General features: G+C 43.7%; 1 protein-coding gene across 5 annotated transcripts in view; it reads left to right on the top strand.

Moving 5' to 3' along the window:
• The window catches only part of B4GALNT4 (beta-1,4-N-acetyl-galactosaminyltransferase 4), a 923,999-nt gene that overhangs the window by 527,593 nt on the left and 377,575 nt on the right, over positions 1-18,831 (top strand). For 4 of the 5 annotated variants that reach the window (XR_013608736.1, XM_078681274.1, XM_078681275.1 and 1 more), the window contains 2 exons: positions 8,128-8,223; positions 12,144-12,234. Coding sequence is in view for 4 of the 5 variants with exons in the window: in XM_078681274.1 (XP_078537400.1) it covers positions 8,128-8,223; positions 12,144-12,234 (187 nt within the window). In the remaining variant the exon portion in view is untranslated. Of the gene's footprint in view, positions 1-8,127; positions 8,224-12,143; positions 12,235-18,831 lie in introns of those variants that run through there. The other variant, XM_078681277.1, reaches the window with a different exon arrangement.

Genomic DNA, 18,831 nt, shown 5'->3' with positions numbered 1-18,831 from the left:
ACGTGAAGGCAGTTTACCCTGAGAAGTGCAAACACATGCTGTGGTAGTGGCCTTCCTCCAGGTCTCTGCCTTATCAGCAACAGGCGAGATGTAGCATCTTCGAAGTGCACTGGTCGTAGATGAGACCTTCTTTGGCAGAACCTCGTGCAATAATCTGGACGTAGGACCTCTCCTAGCAAGTGGTCAAGTGGCAGTCCTTGTATACTAAATTTTATCGGAGATTGGAATTTCTTACCTAAGTTTAGTAGTGTCTGATATAGATTATGTGCTTCAAGGTGTCCCCCGCGCCAAACATTTCCATATGAGCATATGAAGTGAAAGAACGTCATTATCTTGGCTATATGTGTGTATTTGTTCTTATGTGACCTTGACATGGCAATAAGTAGACACTGTCCCAGACTGTTATCACATCAGGTGTTACATCTATGTCATTAGCCAAATGTTTTAACACATTCACAGTTCCTAGAATGAAAAAGTCAGATGACATCTCTGTCAATGGCAGATATGACAGTGATTCTGCAAAAATCAGGAAAGATGGGGATTTACAGTACCTAAGAAAGCGTTGAGGCCTATTAAAAAATGGAGTGAGACCTTAAGACTTTACACCAGTCTTCAACACCCGGTTCAGCTTGTAGCTTTAAACTTGAATGGTCACTGAACATTATTCATGTGCTACAAATACAAAATAAAGAGAGTTCAATTACCATTGACTCAAGAATATCCATCCTCAGCAGATTTTCATTTAGGAAGCACAGCTGGCTGGTGCATCCATATGCTGAGACGAAACTTATAGCCATGTAGTCTGGGGTCTGGAAATGGTTTTCCAATTCCTGAGGAAAATCTCTCAAATAGACTGAAAAGCTTTCTCTCATCCACCAAAAACAGAAATGCAGGAGGGCAAGAGTGGGAAAAACAGCTGGGTTCTAGTAAGACCAAACCTTCCACGAACAGCCCAGAGCTCTCATAATCACAACAATTTTTAAAACTTGGAGCATTGGAGGGGGTGAAATGCAATAAACGCAGTGTCTTTTTGCACCATGCCAAGAAGCAATGCTTAATTTGTAATAGAATGAGTGCCGGTGCCCAAAGCTCAGCTCAGAACCCCGCAGCCATTGCCATTAAATATTTGTGCACCGTATACCAAGGCTGCATAGTCTTAAATCCACCTCATGCCTCTTTAATCCACTACCCGACACTTCCTCTCTCTTTGTCTCACTCTCTTGCAGGTTCCTGATTTCTCCCTCTGTGATGTTTTTTTCTTTGTTGTTCTCTTGATGATGATTATGAAGGCAGATTTATAAAGTGTGCAGATACTCCTGGAAGTGTCCAGACCCAAGTCTAACCGCAAGTGGAATATTACAGAGTGAATAGGCCTTTTCTTAAAAGCAAGTTCGAAACTTTCCTGCCTCAGGTGCAGCAGAAGAGAATTCAATGCAGATGGCCCTAAGACAGAAAAAGAGCACCCGCCAATCCTTGTCATCCTCACTCGAGGCACTCTAGCAAAAGCCAAATGCGAGGGCCGACGGTTCCTGGCAGGATTTTTAAAATTAATACACCAAGCCAGGTAACTTGAACCAATATTGTGCAAAGCACGAAAAATCAACACCAGTGCTTTAAACAAAATTCTCTTCCTTACTGGTAACCAGCGCAAGGAAGAAAGATGCTTAGAAGTCCTAGTTAATCTCTGCAAATTCAGTAGAAGTTGTGACGTGGCGTTTTGCACCATTTGAAGTCTGTGGATGGCACACTTTGGAAGATCGAGATAAAAGGCATTAAAATAGTCCAGGTGAGATGTTATCGAAGCCTGGATAACTGTTTTCATGGCTGTAGAGAAAAGAAAGAACAACATCTTTTTCAGAGCCCGCAAGGTACCAAAACACATTCCAGTGACAGCACTGGGCTGGGGTTGGATAGATAAGCAATTGCCAAACTTAACTCCCAAATTCTTGGCTGTTTCCGTGCAAAATGCAGATGGAACAGAGCCATCTGGCCAGCATGCCAACTAGCTCGTAGGTGCTGTAGTGCCAAAAAGAGTAATTCAGTGTTGTCAGTATTGCACATCAGACGTTTCTGATGCAACCATGCAAACACTGCAGTTAGGCACGATTTAATAGAGCTGAAAGCCAGATCCTCCCCATCTTTAAAGGAGAAGAGAATCTGCGTATCATCTAAACAATCTTGGCATCAAACAACTCCTCTACCGAAGCAAGCAGGGTAAGATAGACATTAAACAGAGTTGGGCTGAGGGCAGAGCTGTGCAGGACCCCAACTGAGATCGCCCTATCGCTGAAAGCAAACTGAGAAAGCCAGACCACCTGTTCTCTATTGTCTAAGAAGGAGGTCAGCACCTAAGGGCCAGACTCTTCACTCCAATCCTATAGAGACAATCCAGCAAGAGGGAGTGGGGGACCGTATCAAAGGCGGCAGACAGATCTAACAAAATCAACACCGCTTTGCCCTTAACACCCAACGTGCCCTTGATTTCCTCTGCCACTATGAGTAGGGCCGTCTCAGTACTTGAATTCTTCCTAAAGCCCGATTGACCAAATTGAAGGAGATTGTTAGACTCCAGATAACAAGAAACTTGCCTGTTGACTGATTTCTTCAAAATCTTAGAGACTGCAGGCAACAGGAAAATAAGCCTGTAATTACTAAACAGATTAGGGTCAGCCGAGGGCTTCTTCCATAACGGTAGAATTGTAGCCTTTTGCCAGCCTCTGGGGACTATTGCAGAGGTCATTGACTCGTTCAGCAGTTTATTTATCCACAGATTAATCACCTATGACTACATGATTAGTACACTGACGGGGGCAAGAATTAGCGGCTGAGCCTCACATAAGACCTAGGATGGCTGCTAGTGACTCCTCTTCCTCCGTCTTTCCGCTTTGTTTTTCTCTCGCCTGCTCTCAGAAAATGTCTGATTCTATAAAATAAGTGCCAATCCCTAAAAATGAATGCTGATGGCCATACCGGCTTCGATTAAGTGCTATCAAGAGGGTTGTAATAGCTGCAAGCAGCCCTCTGGTATGGGTGGGAGAAATGGAAAAGGATCATCTGGTTTTCAGCAATGGCATTTACAACTACCCCTAAGGAGCATTATAGGTAATATTAGGTGCTCCCTAATAATGTCTGATGAAGAGGAAGGAATTGATCTTAGCAGCAGGGTTTATAATACCAATACAGCAATAGAGGATATGAACAGATGCCCCAAACCATTAAAATGGTTGCTACCAAGATTGTAAATGGAGGGAGCGAACTGAAATTGCACAGCAAATTCACGTTTACCCATTTGTCAAAATAACACAAACTTACAATTTGTCATAGGCTCTATGTCTTCTCTGATCCTGTGGATGTGGTAATCTAGATGAATAAGACTGGGTAAAGAGGAGAAGTGACTGATACACCAGACAACAAAGACTCCACATCCTCAACACCTCTCCTTTCTGTAACTGCACTGCCTCCCTCTTTTGAGAACAGCTTTCAATTTCCCATTCACTACACTGCAATACCTCCAAATAGGCCGCCCCCAACATATCCCACTTCTTAATTGCTCCCATTTTATAGGATCGGGAGGTTTCCCCCTCATTGCCTCACCCTCTGGCACCTCCTTTTTTAGTATCTTAACTGTTCCTCTTTTCTTAGTTTAGTTGTTTGATGCACTGTGTCCCCACACCTTGAGGAACCCTCCTCTCAACCTGGCATTAGGATTTTGGCTTGTGATTGTTGTACTTCTTTACTCAATGGAGGTTGACCTCTCCCTCCTGTCTGTTTTTTGTTGCTAATTTCCTTCTAAACTGATACATGCTTGTTATTCCTCCTTGTTGTTTTAAAACATATCTCTGAATCTGTCATTGGTGACTAATGCAATTGTCTCATGTTTTACTGTGGCTAATATATAAAATGGCAATTAAAAATGACCTGATAATAAAGAAGGGACATAAATGGGCACCCTAGTCAGTAGGGACCCTTACACAGTCCTAAGAAGGGTCCTATGGGAGGGTCATGGGTTAGTAAACAGTTCTTAACTGGCAGAGTGCCACTAGTGTAGTCCTAGACCATGTGTATTACAGTCAGCATACCATGAACGAACCATGCTTCCGCCTGCATAGTCAGGCGATCATGGCAAAGAATAAGGAATCAAAATTTGATTCTAGAAATCACTAGAGACCTGCTCACCAGAATGCCTCAACGGCACAACCCAAGCACAGCAGCATATGTATGAGAGCGGAAACCAATAAAGATACTAAATTAGATACATAGCAGATTCCAGGATAGTCTGATTCAAGGTATCTGACAAATGGGATTTCCTGATGAAATGTCAACTATCTATGTTGTTTTTTATTTAATGGACTAGCTAAGTTGGCTGTTCCCCCAAGCATGAATCCCCCTCACACTGTAAGGACTTGAATGAGAAAGTTGGACATCATTGTAGAGATACTAAAAAAGCGACAGGATCTGCTCTCAGCTGCTGTTGAGTGGTCTCTGGAGGAGATTAATAGCTTCAAACCTTTTCAGCTCCCAGGCTACTGAATGCAGTTCCCTCCTCTTTGGTCCTCAGCACATTGCTTTTTGTCTACATATTGATTAATATATGTATACACACACACATATATATATATACATATATACACACATATATATAACTAACTAACTAACCAAACTAGAAGCCATTCTCTCGCAGGACGTTGACATTGCGTTCGTCACAGAGACCTGGCTCAATGATCTCTCCTCACCATGCTTAGACATGCTTGTGCACCCAGGTTTTTATTAACAAAAACAGAAAAGACCAATGAGGGGGTGGGGTAGCAATCATTCATAAAGACAACATTGCCATTATGGAAATAGACTCATGCAAGTACAACACCTTCGAATATCTTACCGCCAGCATAAAGACCAAAGATAATGGAACACTACTCTGTCACCTTCTCTATCACCCACCAGGCAACACCTTGGCATTCAGGGAACAATTATCAGACCTGATTTCTCTCTGTGCTCTCGGAGATTCCAACAACCTAATTATTGGTGATCTTAACCTGCGGTTGAATGAAACAAACAACCCGCTAATTCAAACGCTATCTAATCTTCTCTGGGACAATAATTTAATGCAACACTGCACAGAGGAGACGCATTACAAAGGAGCTACCTTGGATGCCATCATCGCCCAACGAGACGCAATTACGATCAAACGCATACTTCCTGTGGACTAGTCGGACCACCATATCCTATTTCATATCAACCAACAAATTCTCTCTCAACCACCTATGCAAGACCCCCCCCAAAATGGGTCAGAAACCTCTCCCAGATTCCCATGGAGGTCTTCGAAGAAAGGATAAGCCCACTCCTTCCCTGCACCAACGATCACCTTTCCACAACCAAACTCACCTTGGTGACTATGTTTGATCAACTCGCTCCTCGAAAGCTGAAAAAAAGCCGAGCCAATCCGTCCAGGTCATCGTTCAACACTGACATTAATTCCGAAAGGAGAAAATTAAGAGCCAAAGAAAGAAGCTGGAGGAAGAACCCTACCTCCAACCTCGCGAACAACTCAAATCAGCTTGAAGGAAATACAACAATCACATCAAAAACAAGAAATCCTTGTTTTTCCGCTCTGCACTGGACAGCGCAAAAAATAGACCCAACGAGCTCTATAGCATTAACAGGCAACAAACCACCAACCCCGTGACCTCCTCAATAGAGGCGTCCAAAGAACTCTGTGACAACTTTGCCAACTTCTTTAACGACAAGATTAATAAGATCGAACACTCACTGGACACTATCAACACTCGACCCACGAAGAGCACCATGCCCGGGGAAGACGATACTGCTCCCTGCCCCTCTTCCAAATCTTGGCTAAGCTTCCACCCCATTCAGTAATTTGAGATAATCACACTGATCTCCAACTCCAAACCCTCGTCTCATGTCCTTGACCCCATTCCTACCCTACTAATCAAAAAGCTGAAGCACTCCCTGGCACCGTTTTGGTGCAAGATAATAAATAGCTTCTTGAAAAACAGAGATGTTCCAGACTGCCTTAAAGTAGGACAAATCACACCCTTGCTGAAAAAACCCGGCCTTGACTTAACTGATTTGAATAATTTTAGAACTGTATCTAACCTTCCCCTTCTGTCCAAAATCCTAGAAAAATGCGTACTACAACAGCTAACCCAACACCTGGACAACATCAACGTCCTGGACTCTCACCAATCTGGCTTCAGAAAAGGCTGTAGCACAGAAACCGCGATCCTCAACATCCTCAACGATATCCACAATTCACTAGACTCTGACCAATGCTGCCTCCCCATTCTCCTTAACCTATCGGCAGCTTTCGATACAGTAGACCACAAACTCCTCATTAGGGCTCTCCAAGAAAGAGCCGGTCTTGGTGAGGCGGTCCTCCAATGGTTTTCCTCCTTCTTGCACAATCGCACAAAAAGAAAAACAAAAAAACGTTGCTTCTGACACTCCCCCTGTCAACAAGGGAGTCCCTCAAGGCTCTGTGCTCTCCCCGTAACTATTTAACATTTACATGGAACCTCTCACAAAACTACACAAAGCAGCCAACATTCGTTTCCATCTTTACGCAGACGATACTCAGATATACCTGGAAACCACCTCCCTCAGTGACATTCAAAGACTCAACGACGTACTGAGAGATGTCCAACACTGGCTGTCTTCGAAATACTTTAAACTAAACCCCGACAAAACTGAGATACTTCTCATCTCGAACGAGGAGAACCCTCAAATTGCTGAACGGCTAAAGGCCGTTGATGAGCTTAACGGGAATCTCACCCTAGCTGACTCTGTCAAATCACTAGGCATCACATTAGACCCAAAACTGAACATGACCAAATGTATCAAGAATTCGGCCAAGAGTGCTTTCCTTAACCTTAAACTACTGAACAAAATAAAACCTTTCATTCCGCCTAACCATCTTAAACAGGCCACTCAAACACTGGTGCTGTCAAGACTGGACTATGGGAACTCAGCCCTCTCAGGAATTGCAAAGTCACACCTAGCTCCCATCAAAACAACTCTGAATGCGGCAGCCAGAATGGTCACTGGAATCAAGAAATTCAACCACATTTCCCCTGCACTCAGAGAACTTAAGTGGCTCCCAGCCGAAATGCGATCAGCTTCAGAACAACCTGTGTCATGCATAAAGCCCTACATACCGGCAAACTCGAATATCTGGCGGCCAAACTCAAAAAAGCTGGTCAGGCCAGGAACCTCAGAAGTTCAAACTCCCTCCTACTCATCCCGCCAAAAACTCTAAAACAAAAAACTGCGGCTCGATCCTTTCCGGAAGCACGCCCAAAATCTGGAACTCCATTCCCCTCACATCAGAACCATTCCCTCTTTTGTAAAATTCAAAAGCCAACTCAAAATCCTGTTCCTCAACCCCTCTCTAGGGAGTCAATAGGAGCAATCTGAGCGGGGTAACTAACACCTCGCACTGCTCCAACATTATGTTCCAGAGACTAAGAAACAGATGTCCCATGACTACGAAGCAGACCACTCAACCAGCGTCCTGCAATGTTAATGCGTCATTCTTTTATCTTGTGTGTTGTGAATCTCTGCAATGTATTTTCTGTAAAGCGCTCCAATACCCTCGGGCCAGGCCAGCGCTATATAAACCTTCTTAAATAAAATAAATGTATATATATATATACATATATATGTGTACAACACTAACTGGAATATGTATTAACACATATTTATTAAAGAAGGCACAGGTAAACTTAATTTTTTTTGCAAATAAAATGACTTTGTCGAAGCACGAAGTAGTTCACAATGCTGGTTCTTTATGGCAAACCCTGTTGCCTTAAGCTATCTCCGTTAAGGTAAGTGTAAAGGCTTTCTGAGGCTGATACATGGATCTATGCTGACATGCCCAGCAGTTGTTAGGTTGACACTTTTTGTGTTTCGGTGCTAAACTCATGCAGGCGGTCTCATGGTGAACATATTATTCTGTGGTGGGGTGCAGTGCTGGCTTATTGACGTGTTGGGGCAGTGAAAGAGAGGCCTTCTGCCTGCACTCGCTCCTGTATACGCTTATGGGTCCTGGAAGTATAAACCTGTGACACTTTCCTTGTTCTTTCTCCTTCTCTTGCTGGCATGGCTGTGAAGTATAAGGGCTTGGTGAACCTCCATGTCTTTGAAGACTGGTGCGGGGGAGCCGTAAGGCAACTCAGGAAGAACCTCCATTTCCCACTCTACCCTCATGTAAGTACGTGCAAACAAACTACCTAAGGTTTCTATAGGAAGTGATCCTCCTAGCAGGGAATGGGGATATGTGATAGCGACTGACCTAAGGAAAACATTTGTTGGTACGCACCAGAATGTCGTTGTCAGACTGTCATCTGGCATTAAGATTTTGTCCAAAATAACATTTACAAAAATATCGCCCTGTTGGAAGTAATAATGGGAAATTCTACACCCACTGGGGCGATATATTTGAGAACAATATGTATGACACAGTAATTTTTCATACAGAAAAACATTTTGTATACAGAAAAATGTGTATGTTTTGTGCGTGGGAAGTCTGTTTTTCAGGGCAGTAACGTCCAAGAACCCCTACTTTTATGTTTCCTTCTCCCTTTATACGTTATACGTTGTATTTTAGTAATTATAATTAACAATGAATTGTTGAAAATTGAAAATGTACTTTTATGTGCTTTGATGGTTAAAACTAACCGAATTAAAGTTTATTGAATGAATGAATGTTTCCTTCTCCCTTTTATTGATAACACGGTCTTCATACTGCTTTGGCTCTAAGCAGCCTGGATCACTTGCTTGGCTCCCATTTTATTTTTAGGATTGTATGACAAAATATTGTTTACAGAAATATCAAGTGATGCAAATATGTCAAAAATATCGTTGTCAGAATTATCAACTTCCTATAGGAAGTAACAAAGATATTGTTAAAAAATATTGTGGAACAGAATACCGACAAAAAACAGGTAATAATATTGGTTTTATTTAAAAACATGCTGACTTTAAAGTAATTTACTTCCATTTGTAAATTTAACAATAAATAAAAGTAGTTTTAAGCAGTATTTGAATTGTTTATATGTATACCAAAGAAAGATGTGCCACAGCCAGGGTCCGGGAAACATTTATTTGCAATAGCGCGCAGAGAAGGAAACGCGATGAACCTGACTCGTTTCAGCAAACTGCCTTTTTCAAAGGTACGTCATCACTTTGTGCAATGTCCCCTGTGATATTCATAACGTTCAAGTCACGTGCCTGCAAGCCAAACTGCAAGTCCCATGATACACCTTCATTAGCAGTGTACTAACCGTAATATCTCAATGAAGTTCCATAACACTGCAAACTTCAATATGTTAAACAGTAAGTGTAGCTTATTGTCAAAGACTGGTGCACAGAGATTATAATTTCATTAACTTACCACATTGTTCCCCTATAAATTCAACAACCTGATACCACATTTTGAATTACTAAATAAGATTATATGTAGATTACACATTTAAATTGAAAACTATGTTTAAAACCATTAAAAGCAATTATGATAACAAGACTAGCACCTACTAATCTTAAAGTAACAAATATATACTAAATTAATGAAAAAAATATTAATTACAACTATGTTAAAGTAAACAATATTAAATACAACGATATTATTTAAAACAATGCTAAATAGCAAACAAGTTATTCTTATCTTCGATATTCTGTTCCACCACATTTTGTACTCACACATGTTGATATTATGGTACACAAAATTGTTACTACGCTATTTGTATCATTCATCAATTTTTGTATATGGGGAGGTGCCCCTTCATCTTTCTTTTCCTTTAATTCCTCTCCACTGTCATTCTTTCTGTCCTTGGTGACCGTTTTAAAAAAATATATTTAATTATAAATGTTAATGTAGTTCCCTCCATCCATCCCTTTCATCAGTTAAAAGACCATCCTACCCCATCCCCTTTACTCTACCCTCCCAACATTTTTCGCGCTCTCTCCATCTTCTCTGTTTTGCCTCCACAGCTCAATCTTCTTGCTGCATTGGCTGCGTTAGATACGAAGGATGATAAACTACATCTGTCATTCCAAACAGGCTTTTTTCAACTGTACATTCTTTTACATTCATATTACTTTGGGCAGTGCAAGAGCTTTTTTTTCACAAGTTTGTCCTTTTTTCTTTTTTTCAAGACAGGCCATAATTTGGATTCAAGGTCTATTGATATTTATGCAATTAGATTAAAAAAATATAATGATTCCCCTTGTTTCATCATGTTGGCTATTAGTCAGCTTAACTGTTCAATACAACAGATTTTGTCAGCCCTGATTACTTAACCTAGTTTTCAGTAATTTATGTAATAATTTATTTATGTATTTATTTGTTTAAAAAAATAAGCAGTGGTCCACTTGACCTACCTTAGAATATTTAGAAGATGTTCTTTAGTGTCTTTTAGTTGCATGAAAAGGCTGAAACATAACAACATTGGATTATAGGCAGGGACTTGAACATCCCTACATCGTCTTCAGATGGTGAGGCACAGTGAGGTAAAGATCAGAGAATATATTGAGCAGTGAGATTTAGGTAGGTGTATATTCCTAAGGAGAGGTAGATTTCATCTGATGTAACACTGTCTAGCTCACAACTCTCTGTTCAGTCACAAGAGTACAGACCATCTGATCACGCACCTCAGTCAGTGATGGCTACTCCTACGAGACTTCATTCTGCAGGAATGTGGAAGCTACAACATTTAACTTGCCATACATTGAAGACTACTATAAACAAGCATTGGCATTGCGAGTGAAACAAATTAGCTCAATGCTTGGCAAAGGCTCCACACCCATGCCTCGTCATCCAGCAGCATCTCTCATCATCATCTGACTCATTAATGCTTGGAGCCATGCTGATCATGCAGAACTCTTGGATCTGAATAAAAGATGCAGTTCTAGATAAAAGGGCGTGGCTTCAGTTGGTGCAACAGGTGAAGTGGCAACAGGGCCCAGAGACTCAAGGGCCTACTGAACCCTAATCATTGCTATATTTTATATTTCAAACTGCAGTTAGGGGCCCTTTTTATCTCCATGCACTTGGGCCTATGACCCACTGGCTAGGCAACTCCTACTAGAATAGTTTACTACCTTTGTTATGAATTGAAAAGAATGTGTGAAGTACAGATTCAGCAGTTGACAAACTACTTGAGTACTTTGCAGGTACTCAGCGCACAGCCCTAATCACTTTCCCTGTTGCTCAATGCTCACTCTGCTCAAGCCACAGGGTGTATTTGCTTAAATCTGCTATCATCTTTTGCCGATATATATGTATACTGTGTCGAAAGGCCATATGGCAGCAATTTGACTGAACCTAACGGACATTGCACCATTAACTTCAAACTGCCTCTGGTGCCTGTTACACAGTGCAGGGATGTGCAAAAACTTCAATTTTTCAATGGGAGCTTGTGCTACAGGTGGTTTCGGTCTGCCGCACAAGCGCCCATTGAGAAATGGAAATTTGCGACCTCTCCACGTTTGTTCGCATTATACTTGCGGTGTCGGAACCGCCGACCTGAGGTCGGTCGGTTCCACATCCGCATCAATGCTTCAGACTGACATCGAAATCCGGCTCTTTGAATGGTGCAGCTCCTGCCCATCTAACTGTGTAAACTCGCTCAAATCTGCTTTTCAGGCACACACCTCCAATGAATGTGTGCAAACTACACCGAGACTCACTGAACATTTTCTTTACCATCAGACGACCCTTCTGAGATTCATAGTCCTTGATCATTCCATTTGCTTGGTGGAGAACCTAGGCGTAACGTGCTGTGGAAAATGTGCAGAGTACCTTTGCTTGAGAACCACTCCTGCTTGTCAACTCTAAGGTTTGTACCAAGTCTGCAACCCCAGCCAACATATACTAAACATAACCTTGCACAGAACGAATTTGTAAAAAGTCCTGAAGAGCAAGTATTGATCTTTTCATCTAACATCTGGACAGAGCTTCACTTCTTGATTGTTACTGGTTTGTACTAAGGAAAACCTGCAATTGTAATAAAAAAATATAGTTTCGAAGATATTTCTTGCATATGTCCAGAAACCTGTTACAGGTTTGGCCAGTTGATTGAAATATTGTTTCCTTAGTTTCATCCTGATTTTTGCCCTCTTTGTTGTAGTCCCGCACCACAGTGAAGAAGCTTGCTGTGTCTCCGAAGTGGAAGAATTACGGGCTCCGTCTCTTTGGCTACATTCACCCTTTCAAGGATGGTGAGTGCTCTCTTCTGCCAGTCCCCATGATACAGCCTAATTTCTACTGTCTATCCTTGCAGCCAACCTTTCTAGAGTGCCTTTCCAGTGTGACGAATTCTGGGTAATGTGGAGCTGACATGTAGCCCTGTGCCCCATCCATTGAAAAGATAGCAAGGGGTCCTAACACAATCGATGAAAAGTCCATTTCTCACACAGAAATATAGTCATATAACAATAGATCAGTGGCTTCTTACGGATATATGGGGCCCTGGGCAATAGATATATTTGAAACAATTTTAAAATGATTACCCCTTGTGGCTCATTCAAGCCTTCATGATACCAAACAATACTGAGCTAAATGTTAAAATGTCTGAAACTGATGCACGCAAAAAACAGCTGACACTTAAGCTGCCTTGTGCCCGAAATCCAGATAGTACCAAAAGAAAGATGTGAACAAGACTTTATGAAGCCAATACTTTATTTGAACCTACATTTTATTTATTTGCAACAATAACAGTATATGTGTAATTCTGTGACCAACCAGTGTGTCACTTCTATTGTTAAATATGTAGTGGACTAGTGCACAGTTTTGAATAAGACTTAAGAGCATAGCACTTGGAACTGTAGCTTTAGCTGTCAATTTATTTTATAATAAACATAACCCCCTTCAGTAATGGCGTTATTGCTGAAACTGTGAGGTTTTCACCATTCTATTGTAAAAAATCTGACGACTCTCTCCTAATTTCTCTTCTCCTGCCTTGTTACTGGTCTCCTCTGTATATGTGTGCACTTCTCTGGCTAGAAAGTTACCTGTGGCCCTGCTGAGTAACATAAATGCAATGGGGCACAATACAAGAGACATTAAGAAAACTGTAGAAGAAGGGGTAGAGATAGAGATGATGTAGAAGGATATGTGAGCTAGGCAAAGGAGTAAGGTAAAAAGAGAAAACAAGGTAAGGAAAGATAAATATAGGTAGAAAGAGGGAGATGTAGGTAGAGAAATTGGTACGGTTTCAGTGTGGTAGAGAGATAGAAAGTGATAGGGAGAAGCAAATGTGGAGAGAGGCAGAGGAGTATTATACTCCAAGGGGTGCAGTGGAGAGAGAGGTAATGTAGAAAAAGAGATGAATCGGAGAGAATTAAAGTCAGCGAAAAGCAGGCAGAGAGATTTGAGGAAAAATAGAGGTACAAGATAGAAAGAGAAAAATGAGAAGAGGTATGGAAAAAAATTGGGCAGATAAACTAGTGGGGAAGAGAGAGGGGGGGGGTGAAGAGTAGAATGAAAAATGTGCAAACCAAAAAGAGGAAGTTGACACATGCATGAGAAAGAGAGTTTGAACACAGGTAAAGTGTTGTGGGAGAAAGAGATAGTAAGATAGAGAGATCCATAAAAAAGAGGTTAAGAAAGAAAGTTGAGATGGATAGCGTGTGTTGAAATGGAGAAGGAGGTTTAGAGAGAGATATGTGTTTGCGTGAGAAAGAAAGAGACAGTGAAATATTTGTTCATGATTTAGAAAAGGGGATACAAACGGAGAAATTGAGGTAGCCAGAATAAGTAAGATATTTAGAGAGCCAAAGAAAAGGGAACAGAGGTAGAATGAGTGGAAGAGGAGGTAAAGGGCTGAGATGGTAAACTAATGGTGAGATAAATTGAGAAGTTCGGTAGTGGGAGAGTTGTGGGGTAGAAGGTGGTGAGGTAGTGTGGGAGATGTGAGGTAGAGAACGAAATGTGATTGAGCGACGAGAGCGGAGTAGTGAGGTAGAGAAAGGGCTGAGAGAGGTAGAGTGAGATAAGATTTTAGAGACATTGAAAGAGACAGAGGTGAGATAAAGCTAGAAGTGAGAGTAATTGAGGAAGGAGATGGAGGAGAGATACATGGAGGTCAGATGGAAAAAGAGCAGTAAGGGTCAGGGAAAGAGTTTAGGTAGAGAGAGGGGATCGAAAGTGATAGATTCTGACGGAGAGCGTTTGAAAGAGAGCAAGGCCAGGAAAGAAAGCGAAAGGTGGAGTGAGATGAAGTTGAATGAGGTATATTTGGATATTAACAGGGGGGCGAAGAAGACAAGGGTAAATAGAGAGGATTACTGAACATAGAGCTGAGATAGAGAGTTTAAGAGAGAGGGTTAAGGTAGAAGCAGTGAGGTGAAATAAGGAGAGAGAAATGACACAAGGATTATATTTCCATGTAGATGCCACCAACTCCCGGAGAGTGTAAGGGTTTAGGCTAGGCAGACAAGTCATGCATATCCACGGACAGAATTACAGTGTAGCAGTCAAAGCTGCAGCGCTGCATTGTGCAATGGGCAGAAAGCATTGCATAGTCATACTCACTCACAAGCATTTACAATGCAATGGTCTCGTCTTTGTTAAAGTTAGAGCTATTGGTATTGCAAATGTTATTTTTTTCATTTATTGTTTTTTTATCTGATGAATAGATGTTATTTTCATTTACAATTGCAATTAAGCATTAGAGAGTAGTAGAGAGTATTAGCATTTATTAAGTGTTGGGAGAGAGGGACTAGTTGATTAATAGAGAGTATACTTGTGTAGAGTAGGAGTAAGTTGTAGGCAATAGTAGTTAGGGAGTAATGTTGATTAGTGGAGAGTAGTATAGAGTGAGTAGTAGATAGTCACACACACACACAGTCACACACACACACAGTCACACACAGACAGACAGTCACACACACACACACACACAGACAGACAGACGGTCACACACACAGACAGTCAGTCACACACAAACAGTCACACACATACAGTCACAGTCACACACTCACACACACACACCCACACAGAGTCACACACACACACAGAATAACACACACACACAGTCCACACACGCAAACAGAGCCCCACACTCACGCAAACAGAGCCCCCCACACACACACAGAGCCCCACACACACACACAGAGTCCCACACCCACACAGAGCCCCACACACACACACAAACAGAGCCCCACACACACACACACACAAACAGAGCCCCACACACACACACACAAACAGAGCCCCACACAAGTTAACATGTAGTCAAACTGGATCCTCAAAATGTTCTCATTATTACAGCTTTATGTTGATATTAATCACTAGCCCTCACTCGACACTGCGTTATGGACGTTAAGCAAAGTCCGTTTCTGTTCATGTTCCGTGCGTGCCTATGCACGGGGAAGGCGAGTCGCAGCTGGCGTGTGGACCCGGTAGAACACCCTACACAGCCATCGGCCCAACAGGGGCCGGCTCGCACACATGCACCCCCGCGTGCCTCTGCCCGGCCACGCTAGAAATGTCCGGCCTACCTCACGGACATGCAACACGCTGAGGTGGCAAGCCTCCCACCTTAAAACACAATCCCCGAGCAGGCACTGCAGGTACCGGCGGCGCCAGCATGCTGTACGTGTCCACATAACACGCCTCACTGTCAGGCCATGTCCAGTGGATTCTGCCCGCCTTGCATGAAGAGAGGATCGAGGCCTGCAAGCCATGCGGCTTCTAGGCAGCAGGCGCCCGTAAAGGGGGGATAGCATCGAAGCACTGTACCTACTGCAGCCAGCGCAGGAGAGCGCAGTGTTACCCCGGGGACCACCCGATGCGAGTGAAACACGTCCCCTGTATGTCAGAGCACAGCTGACGCAAACTACCGCCAGCCCTCTGAGGCACTCACTCACGCTGCCGAGCCCGCCTGCACTCAGCGCTACCTAGAGAATAACCAGCACTTTCTTGTTAAACCTATTACAGCAGTGCGGGTTATTTCAATTTCAAATTAAATAATTACAGGCACTAATAAATTTCTGCCATCAGACACACTCCGCTGTAGTCTAAGTCATACGCTGACATATGGCGGTGACCTTGCATCAATCACCCTGTTGAATGCATATGAGGCCGTGAGAGTCATCCCCATGACTGCTGCTATGGAGCCGTAAATCGCGACGGTGTTGCTACAGGGTGGGGTTTATGCGCCACGCGCTTTCTGCCCGGAGCAACAGCCCGGGACAGAGGAGGGAGCACACCCGTACCGCTGCCCCCCCCCCTTTCCCGGCAACCCGCCTTCCCACGGCCAGGGAACGCATCCTCCGTGAAAATTGCAGTAACGGAGAGGCCCCTGAGGACCTCAACTCCCCACCATGATCCGCGGGACTGGGGATTGCTGCCTGGATGCAGCGCAGTCACCCTGTGGTACCACCCGCGTCTTAAACGCGCGGGTGGCTACCTAAATATCACACATGCCGCCATCTTGGGTGAAGGGGGGTGGGGGGTGGATAGGTGTTCAGCCTCCCCACATTCTGACGACCAAGGAGCCCCCTCGTCCTACCGTCAAAACTCTGGGCACAAGGGGAAAGGCCCGTACAACGGAGCTACCCCCAAAGACGTGGCACCGAGGAGATACAGAGGGCACTAGTTGTCTCCCCCACAATGAGGCCCAGACAAATTAAACTAATAACCCTGTAAAATATCCAAGTCCAGAGTGCCCTGCCCCTGTATCCCGGGCCCAGCGCCGTGTGTCCTGTCTGCTTCCACCACCGACCGGAGAGGAGAAGCGCCCTTAACGTGCAGGACATGTGGACCCCCAAAGCCAGTTATGTCCCCAGGAATCCCCAGACAGGCGCTCCCGCCTACCGGGGGCAGCCAGGAGACATACTATTAGTGCACGATGGGAGCTGCTCGGGCAAGAGGGGGGGCGGGCTTGGAGCAAGGATGCCCTCACCATGCAAAGTATGCAGCAGCTCCCACGGACACAAACAAAACGGCATCCGGGTTCGGGAAAATGTGCATAAGTGGGAATGTTGTTAGGAAAGGGGAGCTCTGTCCTACATCAGGTGGGGTGCAGTCCTCACCCAACTCAAGCCAGATGACAAAGCTAGCATTTCCAGGCGTAGAGTTAAAAGTGCCTTTTAATATACGCCAGCGCGCAGCCGCTCGCACTGGATGCTTTGGGGATAACGGTGCCCACGAGCTATGCTACACCCAGGTGCCATAAAGCATACATGCGGTACAAAAGGGGGTGGTAATGGACAGAGCATCTGAACCAATCAAACACTCACACCCAGTCAAGAGATCTGGGTTTAATTCATCACCGTTGTTTAGCCTACTCTGCCACCCCAGTTCAGACATGGCCATATGCAAATCAGTCTGACCCTGTGACTCATGGGAACAGTCCAGCCCGAACTGCCAAGCCATGCCTTCCCTGGACCGGAAAGAAGCTTCCGAGGACCGGTTTCTGGCATTACAGCCGTCTTCAGCCCGGCTTGCTTGAATCCAGTGGCAAAGTGAGCAAGGGACTCACGTCTGAGCATACCCTGCCACACTTATGGCGGCCAAAGTAGTACAAAAGGGGGTGGTAATGGACGGAGCATCTGAACAAATCAAACACTCACACCCAGTCAAAAGATTTGGGTTTAATCCATCACCGTTCTTTAGCCCACTCTGCCACCCCAGTTCAGACATGGCCATATGCAAATCAGTCTGACCCTGTGCCTCATGGGAACAGTGCAGCCCGAACTGCCAAGCCATGCCTTCCCTGGACCAGAAACAAGCTTCCGAGGACCGGTTTCTGGCATTACAGCCGTCTTCAGCCCGGCTTGCTTGAATCCAGTGGCAAAGCGAGCAAGGGACTCACGTCTGAGCATACCCTGCCACACTTATGGCGGCCAAAGTAGTACAAAAGGGGGTGGTAATGGACGGAGCATCAGAACCAATCAAACACTCACACCCAGTCAAAATATCTGGGTTTGATCCATCACCGTTCTTTAGCCCACTCTGCCACCCCAGTTCAGACATGGCTATATGCAAATCAGTCTGACCCTGTGCCTCATTGGAACAGTCCTAGGAATAGCCAATTGTATAGGATATTTTGGGATTGCTGGCTTATTGAACTGTCTGAACCATTCCCCACTTGTCGAATGGGAATGGTTCCAGAGACAGTTGTATAAATATGAGATCGGACCATGTGATTCCTTCTGGCTTTATATCCCCTTGGGCATATCAAGTTCCACAAACGTCCTCATCATCATAGCTTGGTGAAGGCGAAGAAGAAGAAATCAATGTAGAAGATGTATAAGACCTCTCTAAAGAGCCTCATCCTGCAGGGGACCAGGACTTTTTTGTTGAAATTGGCTAAAATAGATCTCCCCAGCAACTGTCTTCCTGACGAGGAGCTGGCTAACTCCTTGTCTGTCTGAGAGGATGATCTCCTGGGACTATCATGATGTTTCCTTTGGCTTCGAGGAGAATGCTTCTACTTCATTGCATCATGTAAATGGAAAGAAAACACATTCTCTCTTTTCTCTTATCTAGAGGCTCTTTCTCTATATTTTTAGAATCCTAACAATATCTAAGGATTAATTACAGACAAAAACATACATTTGTTATACCATATTATAAAATAAACAGGAAAATCTGGGGATATGTACTCTCCTTCAATAGTAAAAGGGTTGGGCCTTAGAGCTGCAATAGAAACAAAGAAAGGACTCTGTGAAGGGTGGTTTTTGGTGGATTCCGCTCCTCTACACTTCACGTAGTAAGGAATGGGATGAGGTATGCGGCCGAGAATGTATTGCCCCCACACTAGGTTCGCACAATATAAAACTGCAAACAAAAATCATTATTAAAAGTCC

The sequence above is a fragment of the Lissotriton helveticus genome, chromosome 3_1 (assembly GCF_964261635.1).
Source record: "Lissotriton helveticus chromosome 3_1, aLisHel1.1, whole genome shotgun sequence".
Lineage (NCBI taxonomy): Eukaryota > Metazoa > Chordata > Amphibia > Caudata > Salamandridae > Lissotriton > Lissotriton helveticus.
Note: the sequence above shows the minus strand (reverse complement) of the source record. Positions and strands in the feature narration are given on the sequence as shown.